This window comes from Chiloscyllium punctatum, chromosome 8, assembly GCF_047496795.1.
Source record: "Chiloscyllium punctatum isolate Juve2018m chromosome 8, sChiPun1.3, whole genome shotgun sequence".
NCBI classification, from domain to species: Eukaryota; Metazoa; Chordata; class Chondrichthyes; order Orectolobiformes; family Hemiscylliidae; genus Chiloscyllium; species Chiloscyllium punctatum.
In genome coordinates, this window is record NC_092746.1 from 79,420,917 (window position 1) to 79,439,214 (window position 18,298).

The following is an 18,298-nucleotide window of genomic DNA, read 5'->3' on the forward strand; positions in this document are numbered from 1 at the left end:
GGACAGGCTTTCAGGAGTCAGGAGGTGAGTTGCTCGCTGCAGTATTCCTATTCTGCTCCACCATTCAACTATGGCTGATGTGTTTCTCAACCCCATTCTCCCGCTATCTCCCCCATAACCCTTAGTCCCCTTGACAATCAAACAACCTATCTATCTCTGTCTTATATATACTCAATGATCTGGCTTCTACAGCCTTCAGTGTCAATGAATTCCATAGTTTCACTACTCCTGGCTGAACAAGTTTCTCCTTATCCCTGTTCTAAAGGGTCTTCCCTTCACTCTAAGGCTGTGCCCTTGGGTCCTAGTCTCTCCTACCACTGGAAACATCTTCCCAACGTCCATTCTGTTTAGGCATTTTAGTTTTCTGTAAGTTTCAATTAGATCCCCCCATATCTTCTAAACTCCACTGAATATAGACCCAGCGTCCTCAAATGTTTCCTCATATGTTAAGCTTTCCATTCCTGGGATCATTCTCGTGAACCTCCTCTGGACCCGCTTCAGGGCCGGTACATCCTTCCTGAGGTATAGGGGCCCACAATTGCTCACAATACTCTGAATGTGGTCTGACCAGAGCTTTTTAAAGCCTCAGAAGTACATCCTCTTTTATATTTACGTCCTCTCGAAATAAATGCCAACATTGTATTTGCCTTCCTAACTACCAATTCAACCTACAAGTTTACTTTAAGAGGATCCTGGACTAGAACTCCCAAGTCCCTTTGCACTTCAGATTTCTGAATTTTCTCCCCATTTAGAAAATATGTCATCTCTATTCTACCTACCAAAAGGATGACCTTACATTTTCCTATGTTGTACTCCATCTGCCACTTCTTTGCCCACTCTCCTAACCCGCCCAAATCCTTCTGCAGCCTCCCCACCTCCTCAATACTAACTGTCCTTCTACTGATCTTTGTATCACCTGCAAATTTAGCCAGAATGACCTCGGTTCCTTCATCTAGATCATTAAAGTATAAAGTGAGAAGTTGTGGTCCCAACATTCATGCTTGCTGAACACCATGTCTAACCAGACACACAGTCTTATAAAGACAGACTGTCTTTTTAAAACAACCAGGGTGCAGATCAACAGAAGAGGAAAAGGGGTGGGACAAGGAAGATGGAAAGAGTTCTTTCACCAAGCAAATTGCTCTGATTTGGCCCACACCCCTAAAAGGAGATTCAATTGTAGTTTTCGAAAGTTATATCGAAAAGGGTAAAAACAATGCAAGGTTAGGAAGAAAGGGCAAAGTAATGGGCTAGTTGGGTAGCTCTACGAAAGAGTCATCATGGGCATGTTGGGCTGAATAGTCGCCTGCCTGATTGTAAAATGTAACGAGCTTGACAAATTGTCATTTAGCTCACCCGAGGGAATATGAAAGGAACTCCCAGTGCGAGTCCATTTTCTAGCTTTTGTCGATGCAGCGGCTGGTGGGAGGGAAACGCCCACTCTCCCAGATAAAAATCTTTTCATTCCCGAAAAAAAACAAAGTTGTTTGGAATTAATCCCAAATTCAGAAACTTCCAGAACTAATCTAACTCGCTCTAGCGTTTGCAATTTTTTTCCAAACCACTTTATCGATTAAACAGGGGCAACTTAAATCATGGGGATGATCTCAGTCAGGGCGTTTCCGATAGCTGCTATGGAGGGGAAGGAGAAGAGGCTTCATCCAAACTGCTCTATTTGCATTGTGTTTCTTTTAGAAAAAAAATTCTCGGTGCAATCAGACACGTGGGACGTTTTGAGATTCCAGATGAACTTTTAACTTAAAATTTGCTTTGAAGTTTTCCAGTTCAAAAAATGCAAAAAAAAAGTTCCAAAGATTAAAAGTGTGACAAGACACGCCCTTCTGCCAACTTTTGTTCACGAGCCCGATCGAACAGCTTTCGCCAGCGATGCACCGATTTTGTTGTATTCCCTCAGGGAAACCAAGACTTGTGCAACCATCAATTCACGGTTTGCGTTCGTGGTTCAGAAACGGGCATTTTGCTTTCCGAACAAATGTTATCGAAAAAGCTGCAGCCAGAGATGCTTTTCCACCCAATGTTACACTGACCTCTGGCGAAATTGGCCCCTCCGGATGCGTTTTATCAAACACGGTTACTAGAGAAGCATCACACTTCACTTCAAAATAAACCCCAATAAGATATTGTCCTAAGTCACTTTTTGAATAGTAGACTCCAACTAACTGTGTTGTGTCTGAATAAAGTAACTCGTTCAAAGTCATTGGCGCTGGAATACCCTGGATTAACGGTTCTGTACTAGAAGATTAACTTCATTTACACATTCGATCGGGAGGGGACGGAGAGAGAGAAATTACGTGTTGCAATCTAAAGCCATATATTTGTACGTGACCACTTCCAGGGGTAAGTGGCCCTGCCCTTGCCCGGGTCTGAAGTTGAGTGGTGGTCCCTATGGGTCGTTCCCCGCTGCTGGTTGGTCCTTGTGCTGTCAATCATGGTATTAGCCCTCGCCTCATCTACCCCCAGGAGAGCAGACCGCGAGCTCCCTATAAATACCAGCCGTCTGCTGGCTATCCCCCTCTTACAGCCGAGGAGTTCCACTTGGTGAAGAATCCATCAGAGAAGAGGACAGAGTCCGACAAAGGATTACAAAATGACCAGCAGATCAAGTATCTACCGCAAGATGTTCGTAGAAAAACCCATCCGGACCACTTCGAGTATTCACTCGTACTCGTCTGTGAAACCGGGGCGAAGCATCGTTCCTTCTTACTCCAGGGTCAGCTACTCTGTACCGATCAAGGCACAGAGCACACGGCGTTTGAGGAGCAGCGCTCCCTCAGCGGCCATGAGCAACAGCCTCAACTTCTCTCTGGTGGATGCCATGAACTCGGAGTTCAAGACCAATCGCAGCAATGAGAAAGCCGAGATGATTGAGTTGAATGACCGTCTGGCCAGCTTCCTGGACAAGGTGAGAGGGCTCGAACACCAGAACAAGGCGTTGCTGGTCGAGCTCGAACAGCTGAAAGGGAAACCCCGGTCCAGGATTGGGGACATGTACGAAGTGGAGCTGAGGCAACTGCGCCAGCAGATTGATCAGATCAACAACGAGAAGTCCAGAATCGAGGTGGAAAGAGACAACCTGGTCGACGATCTCCAAAAGCTGAGGGAAAAGTAAGTCTGACTCTCTGCTGTGCTCCGTTTCATCACTTTATTACAAAAAGGACAGGGTGGGGTTAGAGGTAGCTGGGAACACGCGGGACAATTCTCCCTCTTTCTGCAAGTTGCCCCATTTCTCACAAATTGTGGGCGGGGAGATACCAGATTGTGATTGTCTGAAAGTTTTACTGAAACAAAACAAATCACAACTCTTCAGATGTGTTCCTCTGGCTTAATTCTGCACCGCCCAACACATTGTAGTGGATTTTCTGAACTGAATGCCAGCAGCATCCGTGCAGGGAGCAGCACAGCTAACTGTTCAACTCCTCACTTCTCACTGGCTTATCATCCTCTGGACTACTTTATGTAGTGGCTTTCATTCTCTTAAATTTGACCGGGATTGCTTGAAAATCTTCAATCCACTCATAAGTCGTCCAGCCTTGTTTGTTTGTTTTCAAATAACTATTTAAATGTAGATTTTGGACAATAAAAAACCCTCATCAAATTGGTGGATTGTGACCCCACAACTATTTAGCGGTGAGGCTGTTTGGGATGAGGGCATATACTTCACTTATTTGTGGTTTCCAAACTGATGGCTTTATGATGTTGATGGGCTGCTGACTTTGTGTGGATGTGAAGCAATTTGAGGTGGGCATGGATCACTGGATAAATCACAGTCAGGTCAGGAATCTGAATCAAGCCCACTTTAGGAATCTAACAACACCCTAGGTTGACAATGGGAGCAGTCTAGGTCTTTTGGATCACCTCCTGACTTTCCAAAAGATTTTCATCTGCCAAATTTAGAATAGAATAGCAATTTATTGTCACATGTATTGATGAAAATACAGTGAGATGTGTATAAGTTGCTACAGTTCAGCACCATTTTGATTACAGAAATTATAAAAAGAAATTTGGCGCTAGTCACATTCAAGATTGAGATTGTTGGGGGCTTTCACATTAGAATGGCTCTTAACAGTGTAAGTGCAGCTTATTGACCTGAAAAAGCATCATGGAGAAGGGAGCATCAGGTTTGACTGATTTGCTTCCAATTTATATCTTCTACTGTGTACTATTGAGATCTGATTAGTAACTCCACCTTTTCAGTAAAATTGTACAATAATCAATTCCAGTTACTTTGATATATTCAGCTAAAACAGGAAGACACGAGAAGAGTTACCAAAATACAAGGGACAAAAAGGAGACTATTGTTAAACTCTACTTCCTAACAGCAAATGTTCAGGGTTCAGGCATTGCGCTTTCAGCAGGGGTGGAAGTGACTGATTCCTTGATATCATTATTTGCAGGTTGCAAGATGAAATTATTCAGCGGGAGGAGGCTGAAAACAATCTGGCAGCTTTCAGACAGGTATGAAAAGTAACTCATTGTCTTGTATGAAGTAGTATGATGTCACCAGTTGAATCGTTTCAACATTAATTTGAATCTCATGTTTATTTCTGATATCGGGAAGTTACTGATATAGGGTTATACTATTAATACAGCAGTTACCCCCTGGAGACTGGGCAACAATGACACCCCCTCTGGCCATAGTACAGAAGGGCAAAATTGAGAGACACACTCAAGAACCATGAACCTAAAGTGCCTCTTTCCAATATCTTTGAGAAGTACAAAATGTTGCGTTTTTATTTGCAAAATTGCACTTTCAGAACTCATAACAAATATTTTAAAAATAACAATTACTGTCACCTAATGTTCAGAAGGACGCATGTTGGGGAGAAATCAATAAAAGATAAAGGGCATTGCGAAAATAGTTTAATGATATTTCAGTGATTTAACTTACTTGATTATTTGTTAGCTTTGCCAATATATCTTTTCATAGATCTCTACTTATAACTGTACTATTCTTCCTTGCTGATTGCCTTTCTGAAGTCAATCACTCCTAACCATACTTTCTCCAAGTAGCTCATAGTGAATCCAAACACAGGTCATTGTAGCCTACATCATCAGTTGGGAAGTTGATTTTACACCTCACCTGATCTTGGTCTGCACTGAAGTTAGTGAAGAGTTACATAGTAAATTGGCATTACACTCAATCCTGCAGATATTCTCAATGATCCCAGCTGTGCTAGGGTTTGCTTGGCATTGGTAGAGGAGGGTTCACAGTTGGACTTGAATCTGTCGTTATCAAAGATATCCAATTCTCTGCACTTTGAAATGAATAACTTTTAAAATGTTCATTCATGAGATGTGGGTGCTGCAGCATTTATTGTTTATCCTTAACTGCCCCTGAGAAAGTAGTAGTGAGCTGACTTCTTGTGCTACTGCAGTACTTGAGGTGGAGGGATACTGTTAGGAAAGGAGTTCCAGGATTTTAACCCTGTAACTGTAAAGAATGGTGTTGTAAAGATGGCAGTGATCCCATGCAAGTGCTGTACTTGTCTTTCGAGAGTTGAGAAGTCCCAGCTTTGGTAGCTGCTGACACAGGAGGCTGGAATTTTACCAAGCGTGGGAATCGTAGAATCCCTACAGTGTAGAAGCAAGCTATTCAGCCCATCAAGTCCCCTCTGAACAGCATCCTACCCAGAGCACCTTCCTACTCCATCCCTGTAACCCTGCATTTCCCATGGCTAATGCACCCTAGCTTACGCGTCACTGACACAATGGGCAATTTAGCATGGCTAACCCACCTAACCTGCACGTCTTTGTACTGTGGGAGGAAACTGGAGTACCTGTAGGAACCCACTCAGACACTGAGAATGTGCAAACTCCACATGAAATCTAACCTGGGTCCCTTGTGCTGTGAAGCGGCAGTGCTAACCACTGAGTCATTGTAATTGATTCTTTTTTTCCTTGCCTAGCATATGTAAATCATCCCATGTCGTATTAATTCACAATGGAGCAGGAACCAAAGCTTTGTCATAGCAGCACAATTCTTACTGTTTGATTCCCTGAGTCAGCAGGGAATTTTGCTGATTGTATTCCAAAGCCATCCTCTGGAAAATCCAAAAGAGCAGCCTGATATGATGTGCCTTGCAATTTTCTCTCTTTTCTTGAAGAAGTGCGTGGTCTCTAACTCTGCATGATAGCACACTCTGGATCTGAAGTTCCATCTGGGCAGAATTACTGAAGCAGCCAGTATCCAATTTTCCACTGGCCTTTTGATTGTGCTGAACTGTTTTATAGTTTTTTTTAATGGTTAATTAAAGAACAGCATTTTAATCTTTCAGAGACCCATAACCAGACGTTTTGCACTCGTCTACAGGGTGTGGCACTGTAAGCGTGAATCTTTCACTCAGCTTTGCTTCCTGTCAGAAGCAACATATTGCTTTCATACAGCTCCCCCTGTGGTGACGAGGTTTCTTCACTGTGCAGGCATAAGGCTCCATGTAACCCATAACTATGTAAAAGAACTTTGTTAGTAACAATAACTCTAAGGAAGCAGCTGTTTATTATAGTTCATTGATAGAAAGTGAGCTCCAATGAGGATTTGCCATGGAATGCAGCTACAGTGAACTGAGTGCATACCAATAAAATAATTAAATGAATAGATTCCTTTGTGTTGCTGGAAAACAGTGGATTAGGATAGGTGCATTAGCAATAACGACAGCTCAGTGATACTGAAGCAACAAAACAGTTGCAACTTTTTTTAAATCAGCTAATAGAAAATAAACTAGATTGATTGAATAAAAAATATGTATTATTGGTCCCAAAATTATAACTAGTAACGAGCTAATAATAATCTACTGGAATACAGTGAAAATTGATCCAAGTATCTGTTTCCCATTGTTAATTAGTCAATAGTATTCATAAATAACATATTTAGAATTATAGAATTCCTCCAGTTTGGAAACAGGCCCTTTGGCCCCAACAAGTCTACAGCGACCCTCCAAAGACCCACCCAGACCCATTCCCCTACCCTATTACTCTACTTTTTCCCTGACTAATACACCTAACCTATTCCTGAACACTATAGGCAATTTAGCATGGCCAGTTCACCTAACCTGCACATCTTTGGACTCTGGGAGGAAACCAGAGCACCCGGAGGAACCCCATGCAGACATGAGGACAACATGCAGACTCCACACAGACAGTCACCCGAGGTTGGAATCGAACATGGGTCCTTGGCGCTGTGAGCCCCCTTGTAGGATATAAACATTAAAAATTGAATGGATTGATTAAATGTGCAGATAAAAAGACTGCTGTTTCTGATTTGTATTGTTAATATGCTTCTGATGGTGACAAAAACATCCTTGAAATTTGTACAACAGAGTTGACAATTAAGTGAACACAACATCCTTGTTGCAACTGATTGAGGAATGTTGCCCTCAAAGCATTTCTGAGTATAGTTCAGGAAACAGTAAAGAGAAGACAATAGTGCTGGTTTATAATGGACTCTTTGTTAATAACATTGTGAATGCAGTAGATACTTGAAAAACCAAGCTCACCTGCTATTAAATAAACATAGCTGTCATGTTTAATTAGACAAGTTTGGAATTTTTTTTATCATTCGGCCAAATTCTTTATTGTCATAATGTTCCACACTGAAATTACCACATCAAAATGTAAGCCCTAGTTAACGTCAGCAACTGTTTTGATCATCAAAACTTCTTTGAAGAGGTTAAAGTTGCTTTAAATAAAAATGTATTTTTCTACTACCATTATTTCTTTCAACTTGAGAACTAATTGCATTTTCAGCATGAAATATTGCATTGTTTATCTGGAACTGTGGAATGGAAAATTTAACTCCCAGCAGAATTCGAAAACATCATTTAGAAAAAAAGTTTCAAATACAAACTTTTATATCAGAGTAAGAATATATAAAAAATTGTTGGAATTTAAACAATGAGGTTTCTTTTGATTCATGATCCGAAATCTCTACGCGTTAACAACAACTGTCCTTCTATAGCAGTGGAGTTGCATTGTCATTGACAGATCATGAATGACTCTGTTGAACCAAGAAAGCTCAAGGAGTCTTGTATTTTTTCTCATCAGTTGCCAATCCTTTGAGCAGATTTTAGATTATGCATCGAAGTCTCATTTATGTACAAATTGGTTTTAGTTGAATGACATAAAGGGTAGCTGTCAGTATGAACTAGTTGGACTGAATGGCCTGTTCATTTACTGTACTTTTGATATATTTCTGATTAAGACTCAACAGAAGAACAGTAGTGCACTAACAAATAAAGCTTGTGTCAAATTCACAGTATCTAGAGTTTTGTGAACATTGTGGCTATTGAATTATGCAAATTGAGTGGTAGAAAGAATACATTTCTAATATCCAAATCAAAATCACACATTGTTAGCAGTTGTCAAAAATGCATTTTGTCTCTAATTCATTTTTTCGTTTGGTATACTTTATTTTGGAGACTTTGATCTTGTTTAGGCTACATGTTTACTTTTCACTATTTTAAGTGTCAGTTTCCAATGATAATGATGTAACGATATGTGCAATTTAAATTGAAGTGAAATTTATTATTAAATACACTTCTGTTTAAAGGACAGAACAAGTGTCATAATGCTACCAGATCATAATTAAATAAGCAGTTATTTCAAAATCAGTGCCTTATGACTTTTTTCACACATGACTTAAAGATGCCTTATAATGTCTAACCCTCATTAAGATGATTAATTCTTTTCATGTAATTGCAAAGGTAAATGTAACATGAACTGACATATCAATTTACACAAGGCATGTAACCATAATGATTATGTATACAGTTCAATATTAAAGTGAATTTCTTTGATTAATTTGTTGTTTTGTTTTCCTGTTGTTTCTGAAAGGATGTGGATGATGCCTGTCTGGCACGCTTAGATCTGGAACGTAAAGTTGAATCACTGCAGGAAGAAATTATGTTCTTAAAGAAACTACATGAAGAGGTAAAATACAATAGAACTGTGGATATCGGAGATTTGAAACCAGCATCTGTGGGAAGAAAGCAGAGTTAACATTGACTCTTTATCAGTAGAGTCACTGGACTCATCGAACTCTAAATGTTAACTCTGCTTTGACTGCACAGATGCTGCCAGATCTGCTGAGTTTCTCCAGTAATTTCTGTTCTAGTTTCATGAAGAGATAAGAATGGATCATAGTTATCATTTAATTTCAACATATTGTGCTGGTAAAGCTATCTAGAAGTTGCTTTTATTTATGCAGCAACTTACCCAATTTTCATTGAATCTTATTTCTTTCTTCAGGAAATTAGTGAGTTACAAGCTCAAATCCAAGAATCACAGGTCAAGGTTGAGATGGATATGGTCAGACCTGACCTTACTGCAGCACTCCATGAAGTTCGTTCTGAGTTTGATAAACTTGCTGCTAAGAACATTGCTGAAACTGATGCATGGTACAAGTCCAAGGTATGTTTTCTGAAATGCATTAGTTAGTGCTCATGATAACAAACTGGACGACAAACCACCTGTCAACAAATTTCGAACCTAAAGCTTTCTGCCCAGCTCCACCTCTTTTCTATTGTCGCTTCTTCACATATCCAATTTGACTTGTTTACACTTTCATCCTTGAAGGAATCCATGATTATTACTCCTGACAAATATAGAGTGCTTTTCATAAATCTCCCAGCTATGTCTATTGTACTCACTTCTGGCTCAAAATGCTATCTTCCAGATGAATATTCAAACCTCATACATTCCCATACTTATGCAGCTGTCTATACTCAAGTACATCCTCAACTACTCTTATATATTCTTATTTGATTGGCAGGTTGAACTCATTCTTATCAAGTATAATAAATAGGCATTCTTATTAATAGACATCACTGACAATGTTTCCTATCTTCATGCCTAATCCAATTCGTGCAATCACTGCATCCAGTACTTTTCCTATTAACCATTCTGATGGTTGGCTGTGGAGAGAGGGATATGGGTGAATGTCCCTATCCAATCCATACTTCCAACAGCTACTCCAAAAGCATTCAGGAGAAATTAGTGATTCTTTTGCTCAAGCTAACATTAATTTTTTTTAAAAAGTATTAATTCAGTTTTGTTTAGATCACTACTTTAAGGTCAGTACTCCATTCACTCATTAGAGTTTGTGTTTTGGGACAGTTGGCGGATGTGAATGAATCTGCTGCTCGCAACAATGATGCTCTTCGCACAATGAAACAAGAGAATGGTGATTACCGCAGACAAATCCAGACACTGACCTGCGATATTGATGCACTTAAGGGAACAGTAAGTACTGAAAATATGAAAAAGAACGACCTTCAGCAAAATATATGCAGTTGTAGAACTGTGAGCTTTATCCACCAGCAATAACAAGGCACTCTTTATTAATGAGTGTTGATTTTAGAATGTACATATAGAGGTGTACATATGCAGTATAGGAATAGGAAGGAACATCTAAATCTGGAAAACTAGTAAAATATAAAATTAGAAGTGTTCGACGCACACAATAGAATTACTACGACAGTAATTAAATATTTCAAAACCAATTAAGATGATGCAGTACCCACAGCCAGAAGAGTTCAAGGCCTTGACCTTTCTCAGGTTCTTGTAAAGGAAGGACCAGTGAACTGCTCTTTTTGCCTTGCTTTCATGTCTTTGCTGTTCAGAGCTATTGTACTGAATGTCTCAATGAAAGATTCAATACCAGTTTTCTGGATGGCACTTTAAGTGCACCTTGTATTCACACAAAAAAACATACTTTTATGCATTATCTTTTAGGATATCTGAAGATGTTTTGCAGCTGATTATGTACTTTTAGAATGAAGTTAGTGTTGCTAAATTTGAAACGTGATGGCCTTTTTATTCATCTTCTGTTGCTTTTAGCAACTCATGTGAGGAGACCTGTTCTCACTGTATGCCATACTTGTCAGTCTTCTACCATCCTCATACATCCACTATAGCTTACCTGCAACCACATCCTTCTTCTAACTTATATCTGTATTGACAGTTAATGAGGTCCCTCAGTTGACTTGTCAGATAATTGGTGTTCATTTCTCTACGTTTAAGGAATAAATGTTGCTGTTCTCCTTTGAATAGGCTGAGAAAATTTGGTTTGGCAGACCAGGAATGTGCTATCTCATCTCATTTACATTACAATGTTGGTTCCTAACCTGGTGAAGGCTGAGCATCTCAGGGCAGTATAAGGAGTTTTGGAACTGGATTAAAAATTTGCTGCTCCTCTTGCTTTCAGTACTGGCCTAGAAATAAATTATCTCCAGCGCTACACAGAGGAGTATCAAAGTCCAACTGTATCAACCCCAAATATACCAATGTTCAGAATAGAGCATGTTGTATTTTGATTGATGTCAGCAGACTACACACCTAGAGGTTTTGTTTTTATCCTCATAGTAGAATTTTAATATACCATACTATTTAATGTTTTTAGCTCTCCTGATCAGTTTCATTAACCTTTCCTTGTTTCTTATTATCCAAGTTTAAACTTATGGTACTTGCAAATATTTCTGTATTCTATTCAACTTTTGATGCTTTACATTAACACATGATGGATGGTGCCACAGATGATCAGAAGCTACTGTTAAAATCTGCAGACAAATAAACCCTTATTCTACAGTATGAACGTGAACTGCCTTGATCACCTGTAGTTTTTGAAATACAGTGAAGTACAGGGAATATCCAAGAGTCTAAAGTGACATAACTTATCATCTTAGGCTGAGGCAGAATGTGAACTCATCTCCCAAAAGCCCTAATCAGTTGTGAAATAAACTCTATTCAAAGCTTGTTTTATGAATGTATACGTACTTAGAATAGAATTGGAATTAACTTTCTCACATAGTTTTCTCAAATTACATTTGTAAGTAGTAATCAGAAATAAGAAAATTAGAAAGTTATTTAAGTTGAAGGTGGGGGGGAAAACAAGAGTTAAAAAGGACCAGAGGGCTTTTTCAGGTGGTGGTGTGTATGGAACGAGCTGCCAGTGGAAGTGGTGGGGGTGGGTACAATCACAACATTTAAAACGCATCTGGAAGGTACGTGATTAGGAAGGATTTAGAGGGAAATGGGTGAAATGCTGGCAAATGGGACTAGATCAGGTTGGGTTGTCAGATCGGTGCAGACAACATGGACCAAAGGGTCTGTGTACAAGCTATATCAATCTATGACTTTATTTCCATTCAAACAGAATGAATCTCTTGAGCGCCAGATGCAGGAAATGGAAGAACGTTATGCTTTGGAGGCAAGTAATGCCCAGGAAACCATTGCCAACCTTGAAGATGAGATTGGTAACTTGAAGGATGAGATGGCCCGTCATTTGCAAGAATACCAGGAGCTACTGACTGTAAAGATGGCTCTCGATATTGAGATTGCAACCTACAGGAAATTGCTGGAGGGTGAGGAAAACAGGTAAGGCATTTGTGTAAATGAAAAACATACATTTTAAGTCAAGTGAAAACGTAACCTACAAGTCCATTGCAACACACACGTTTTGATTACGGTTGACAAAATCAAATATTCATTCATTATCAAAGAAACCGATCTACTTGATTTCTTTGTTTTGTGAATATTGATGTAAGCATCAAAGATTAAATGCGTGCATTCTTAAAACCAAATCAGTGTCTGCAGTGCAGAAAATATATTGAAATCATAGTACTTTTTACATACATTTTGCATGTATACAGATGCTGACAGAGATTCCTCACCATCAGAGAGACTTTTTTCACATCTGTATAATTGGATATGAACTATTTTTGTTAAAGCTGCTATCTGAATACATAAAGTTCTCAGCATAGACACAATAGGGTCAGAGCATATCCACCAACACTTTCTCAGAGGAACTACGGACAGTTAATAAATGATGATTTGCAAATGATGTCCATAACATGAAAACAAATAAAGATAAAAAACACCATTCATTAAGACATCCAGTGCAAATAGGGAAGTAGGGTTTATTGGCTTAGGTAGAATAAATATCTACATCTGTTGCTGACAATAATCGTAAGATTTCCACAGATCAATTTTATTCTTTATTCCATCTGGAGACATTTTGAGAGGAGAGTTTGGAAGAAAGTTCCGTGTTGAGAAATGAAGACAGAAGATCTTAATTTATTCCAGGAGAAACTGGCTATTGTGAGAAGAGAAAATTTCCACCTTCATCTGTATCCATCATTGTGTAATTATTAATTCTTCTCTTCCTTAGGATTTCTATGCCTCTGCAATCATTTAGTTCTCTGAGTCTTGCTGGTAAGTTATATTTGTTATTATCACAGTAAAATGGATGTGTAAATGTTTGAGCTTGACAAATGTCTTTTTTTAAAAATCAATTTATAAAATGCACCTTTTCTGGGCATGCTTATTCCGCCATGAAGAACTTGCAGTGTTTAGAATAAAACCAGTAGGTTTGCCTGTTCCGCAGTTATAGTATCCCTTCATAGACGTTTGATCCAATTTATATTTTTTGCTTCAATTGTGTAACGAGTGACTGTTTTACAAGATATACTGCACAATATAACATTTAATACAAGTTATTTATTTAACTGATTTTATTTAGAATCAAATGGTTCTGGTGGAAAAATGCAAGTCGAAATTAAGATTTTTGCCTACTAAAGTACCGTATTATCTAGACTATTTGACTTGGAAAGATTCTATCAGTACTAATTATTTTATATATGGGAGTGAAATTAATTCCTGTTCACAGGGTGGTGATCGGTTAGGACATCTGTCTATAACTTGTTCTAATCTTAATTTACTTTCTTTGCTTGGCATGCCAGTTTAAACTGGCACCCACAAAGAGAGTGGCTCTCACCACCACAGAAATATCACAGCCAAGCCCCAACGTGTCCCCATCCAGCAATCACAGGGATACAAAGTTTCAGTTGGGTCCAAACAGGAAGCATTGTCAACTTCCCCCAATTTAATCTGACAATGAAGCTAATTGTAACATGTCCTGGCTTACCTCTCCACCCTGGAGGCTCCCTACCTCCATTCCTGATGAAGGGCTCCTGCCCAAAACATCGATTTTCCTGTTCCCTGGCTGCTGCCTGACCTGCTGTGCTTTTCCAGCACCACTCTATTCTAAATTCTGGTTTCCAGCATCTGCAGTCCTCACCTCTACGCAGTATACTTAGTTTGTTGGTTTCAGGCCATTAGTAAAGACTTTTCATTTATATAGTTGCACAATTCATTGGACATGTTGCATGGAATGGAGACACATTAAATAAACGTAACAATACATATGTTGTCACTCAGAATCTGCCAAGCTGAGAGCGAACTATGGAACTAAGTCAAAAATGTTAACAATGGAATCAGCATGAAAAGTGACCCTCAAAAGATTAATAGTAAATTCAATGACCACAACATTTTTGTATTCCAACCTGATTCTGGAAATTGACTTTTTTTTAAAACAAATATCAAAGAACTGCCTTTTTGTTAAAATTGTGGAGCAGTCATTATTCCTGGCTGTTCTTCTCAACCAAATGCAGATTCGTGGTTTTGAAGGCTTTTGTAAACACAACCAAAAAGAGAAAGCAAGTATCTTAGTCTTTGCAGGGTAGATATTTTGACTGAAACCATGCATTTTTGTTTTCACAGATGCCATGTATGAGCAACAGCCAACTGATGTTCAAATGTCAAGGAAGAATGTTGTAATCAAAACAATTGAGAGCAGAGGCGGAGATGTTAGTATTGAAGTTCACCAAAAAAAAATATAAATAATGCATATACCTTGTGCCAGCTTTTGAGAACTAACATTTGCAAATTATGTTCTTTTCAATTACAGATAATCAGCGAAACTACCCAGAGAATTGAAGACTGAACCTACCCTTCGGTCCAAGAATGCTCTTTCATCTGCATGGAAGCTGATGCTGATTAAGAAAATTGCTTGACAAGAATGTCCTTCCTCCTTTTAATCACCAAGAAAATTGTTGGCTTTAAAGTGCCTTTCTGATTGAATTGAAGAGTGCCAGATTCAATAAAGTTGTGTTGTAAGCTGAGTAGAAAAGTAAATGGCTTTACAGAACGTTTAATCACAGTCTGTTTACAGAAAGAGTCACTAGTTTACAATTGCACAATGATAAATAGCAATACTTCATTCATCAGTTTTGAATCTTTATTTACAGGTTCAGAATCTCAGTTGCTTTATTCTTCCCCAGCAATTACACGTAAGCAAGCTCTAATAAAACTTTGAACAAACCCTTAATTTGTCGCCTGATTTCTTAGTCAGCAATGTTGGTAAAATCACCAGCATATCCTGTGGCTTGGGGCTGCTAGTAATAATGTCCAACTAAGTGTGAATAAGTCATGAACAGATGTAATGAAGTTTGGTAATGGTGACAGTGCAGTGCTGGATTGTTTTCATTTGGAAGTTGTACAAGGGAAGGGTCAGGCTAGGGTACTCTAGTCAGAGCTTCCATATCAGGAATGGAAAGAAAACCTTTAATTTCAAGGTTTACTGAAATAGTTGGGGTATGGAACCACATTACTAAATGTAATAAGATATTTTGACTGCTCCCAGGTAGTGGATGGTAGAGTTGCACAAAGTTCAAGAATACAAATGGAGACTGAGAGAGTGACCAAGCAGTCACAAAGAAACATAGGATCAGGAGTTAATGCTTCTGACTCACCAACTAACATTGAGTTCTGAAGACTGAGAGGGATGCAACAGTTAAGTGCGTGACTCCAACACAGGAGTATACAAGAAAGACTGGGAAAGCAATAGGGATTCTCTATAATCAGAGGAGCAGATAGCCATTTTTTTTGTGGCCTCAGATGTGATCCCATGATGGGTAGAATCATGGAAATCACCGAGTACAGAATATTTTGGGGGGGGGGGGGGGGTGGGTGGCGGTGGTGGTTAATTGTCAGAGGTTGTCCTTTATATCCATAGCAACGATGTAGATGGAAAAAGGGGTAAGGTCCTGCACAGAGTTTAATGAGTTGGGAAATATATACTTTCAAAAAGGTAGTAATCTCTGAGTTTCTCCCATTGCATTGAAATAGGTTAAAACAGATGGAGCAAGGGAGACGGATTCAGATTCCTTGGAGCATTGGGAGTTGGTTCTGAGGATGTGGGGCTGCTAAGAGCCAGAGTAAATATACCTGCAGGGAGATTTGTTCATTCTTGTCAGGAGGGATTTAAACCAGCAGAGGAATGTGAACCTGTGTAGATGGGACAAAAAAAATCAGAAAATTAATGAATGTAGGATCAAGGAAACGAATGTCAGACAATTTTAAATTTGGTGCAAGGAATAGCAAATAAAGCAGATGAGCTGAAGTCAAAGAAACACAGCCAGTTCAATGTACTTGCTAACAGTAACTAGCAAAGATAGAAATACAAAGGTAGGGGGAATGGCAATTTTTCATCAAAGAAACAATTACACCTATGAAGAAGAATGATAGGTTGGAAGGATCCTTGAATGTGGCTGGAGGAATTTAGCTAAGGAACAGAAAACGGGGTAGCCCAATGCTAGTGTGTAGAGATCTGAAATCGATCAATCAGGACAGAGAAGATCAAATATGTGGGCAATTTGCTGAAATCGGGGCAGAGATTTTAATTAACCAATATTAACTGCAAAGGTTTATTGCAAAAGGAATAAAGGGAAATACAATTTTTGAAATGTATTCAGTAGAACATTTTTGGTGACTATATAGGAAGTTCAACAAGAGGGAGTGTGATTCTGGGACTTGGTCTTAGGAAGTGAAACTGGGCAGCCAGTAGGAGAGGCAGTGAGAGCACATTTTGACAGGAGCGATGACAATTTAGTTTTAATATGATTATTGAAATGGATAAAAATAGATCAAGAGTTATGATGGTAAAGCCATTTTTACTAAGCTCAGGAGTGACTTAGCTAAAAAAAGTGAACTGCCAGTTTCAACAACTACTTGAAGGCAACTCAGTGTAAGAGCAGTGGCAGATATAACAATGAGAGTTTCAAAGTAAATAAGCTTCCACAAAGAAAAGAGCAGACAGTCAAATCTGAAACTGCCTGAATGACAAGAAAAACAGAAAAAAAGGCAGTAAAGGAAAGCTTCTGTGTGGAGTTTGCACATTCTCCCAGTGTCTGCGTGGGTTAAACAAATGCTCCGGTTTCCTCCTCCAGTCCAAAGATGTGCAGGTTAGGTGAATTGGCCATGTTAAATTGCCCATAGTGTTAGGTGAAGGGGTAAATGTAGGGGAATGGGTCAGGGTGGGCTGCTCTTCGGAGGGTCGGTGTGGACTTGTTGGGCAGAAGATTACTTACACTGTAAGTAATCTAATCTAAGTAATCTAATCTTATGTCAGACACTGAGGACTCAATACCAAAGAAAGCTAATTGGTATTTTAAAAGTGCAGGGTTGACTCAAAAAGAAAATTAGGAAAGCAAAAGAGAATTATTAAAGAATACTGATAAGTAAAATCAAGGAGAACCTAAAGAGCTTTATCTCATCCAGTCAGCACTTCTCCCAGAAGATTGTTGCAAATGCTCTTTCAAGGTAGGCATGAAGGCACTGTTCTATACATTTAACAGAAAAATCATAAGGTTTCACAATGTTGTAACATACCACAGTCCAAAGATGTGCAGGTTAGGTGGATTGACTATGCTAAATTGTCCAGTGTCCAGGGGTGTATAAATTGGGTGGATTAGCCATGGAAAATACAAGGTTACAAAGACAGAGTAGGGGGATTCAGTCTGAGTGGGAGGCTGTACAGGGGGTTGGTGTGGACTCAATGGGCTGAAGGGCCTGCTTCCACACTGTAGGGATTCTATGATTTACATAATATTCTTTCTATAGTTACTATTAGGTCTACCAGTTAGCCTAGAGTTATTTCAGTAGCAAGTGGATGAGATTATTGAAAAAGTAACAGGATGTATTTGGGTAACAGAAAATATCATGACCATGATTGAGGCACAACATGATTGCAGCAATGTAGCAAGAAGGATTAATATTTAACAGTATAAAATGCCAGGTCAATGTCAATGGGTCCATTTATTCCACCTACTGAATCTGCCTCAATCCAGGTAAGATTGATGATGTTAAACATATGGTGACCCAGTAGAATAAAGAGGATCTACAACACTGCCTCATGTTCTCTCATTTCTCTCTCACTGTATGCTTCCAATCTTGTGGACTGCTGAGAGATTTGTACAAAAAGACTATCTCTAAAGTTGGGAAGACAGAAACCAGAAATACGTTTTCAATTCATTCAACTTCAATGAATTTGTTGACTGAAAAAGTAGATTCTGTCAACAAATTCATGCCTACTGCAATAGTACACAAGCAGGACCATCATGATTCTCAATGGGGATATGTTGCAAAAAGCCCCCACCCCAATACC

General features: G+C 39.1%; 1 protein-coding gene across 1 annotated transcript; it reads left to right on the forward strand.

Annotated features, from left to right (window-relative positions):
- Positions 1-2,525: 2,525 nt before the first annotated feature.
- On the forward strand, positions 2,526-15,175 carry LOC140480685 (type III intermediate filament-like). Its single transcript, XM_072575897.1, has 9 exons — positions 2,526-3,126; positions 4,416-4,476; positions 8,851-8,946; positions 9,265-9,426; positions 10,132-10,257; positions 12,170-12,390; positions 13,184-13,227; positions 14,575-14,660; positions 14,762-15,175. Exons 1-9 carry the CDS (start codon positions 2,609-2,611, stop codon positions 14,795-14,797), a joined length of 1,350 nt encoding a protein of 449 aa, XP_072431998.1. The 5' UTR covers positions 2,526-2,608; the 3' UTR covers positions 14,798-15,175.
- Positions 15,176-18,298: the final 3,123 nt, after the last annotated feature.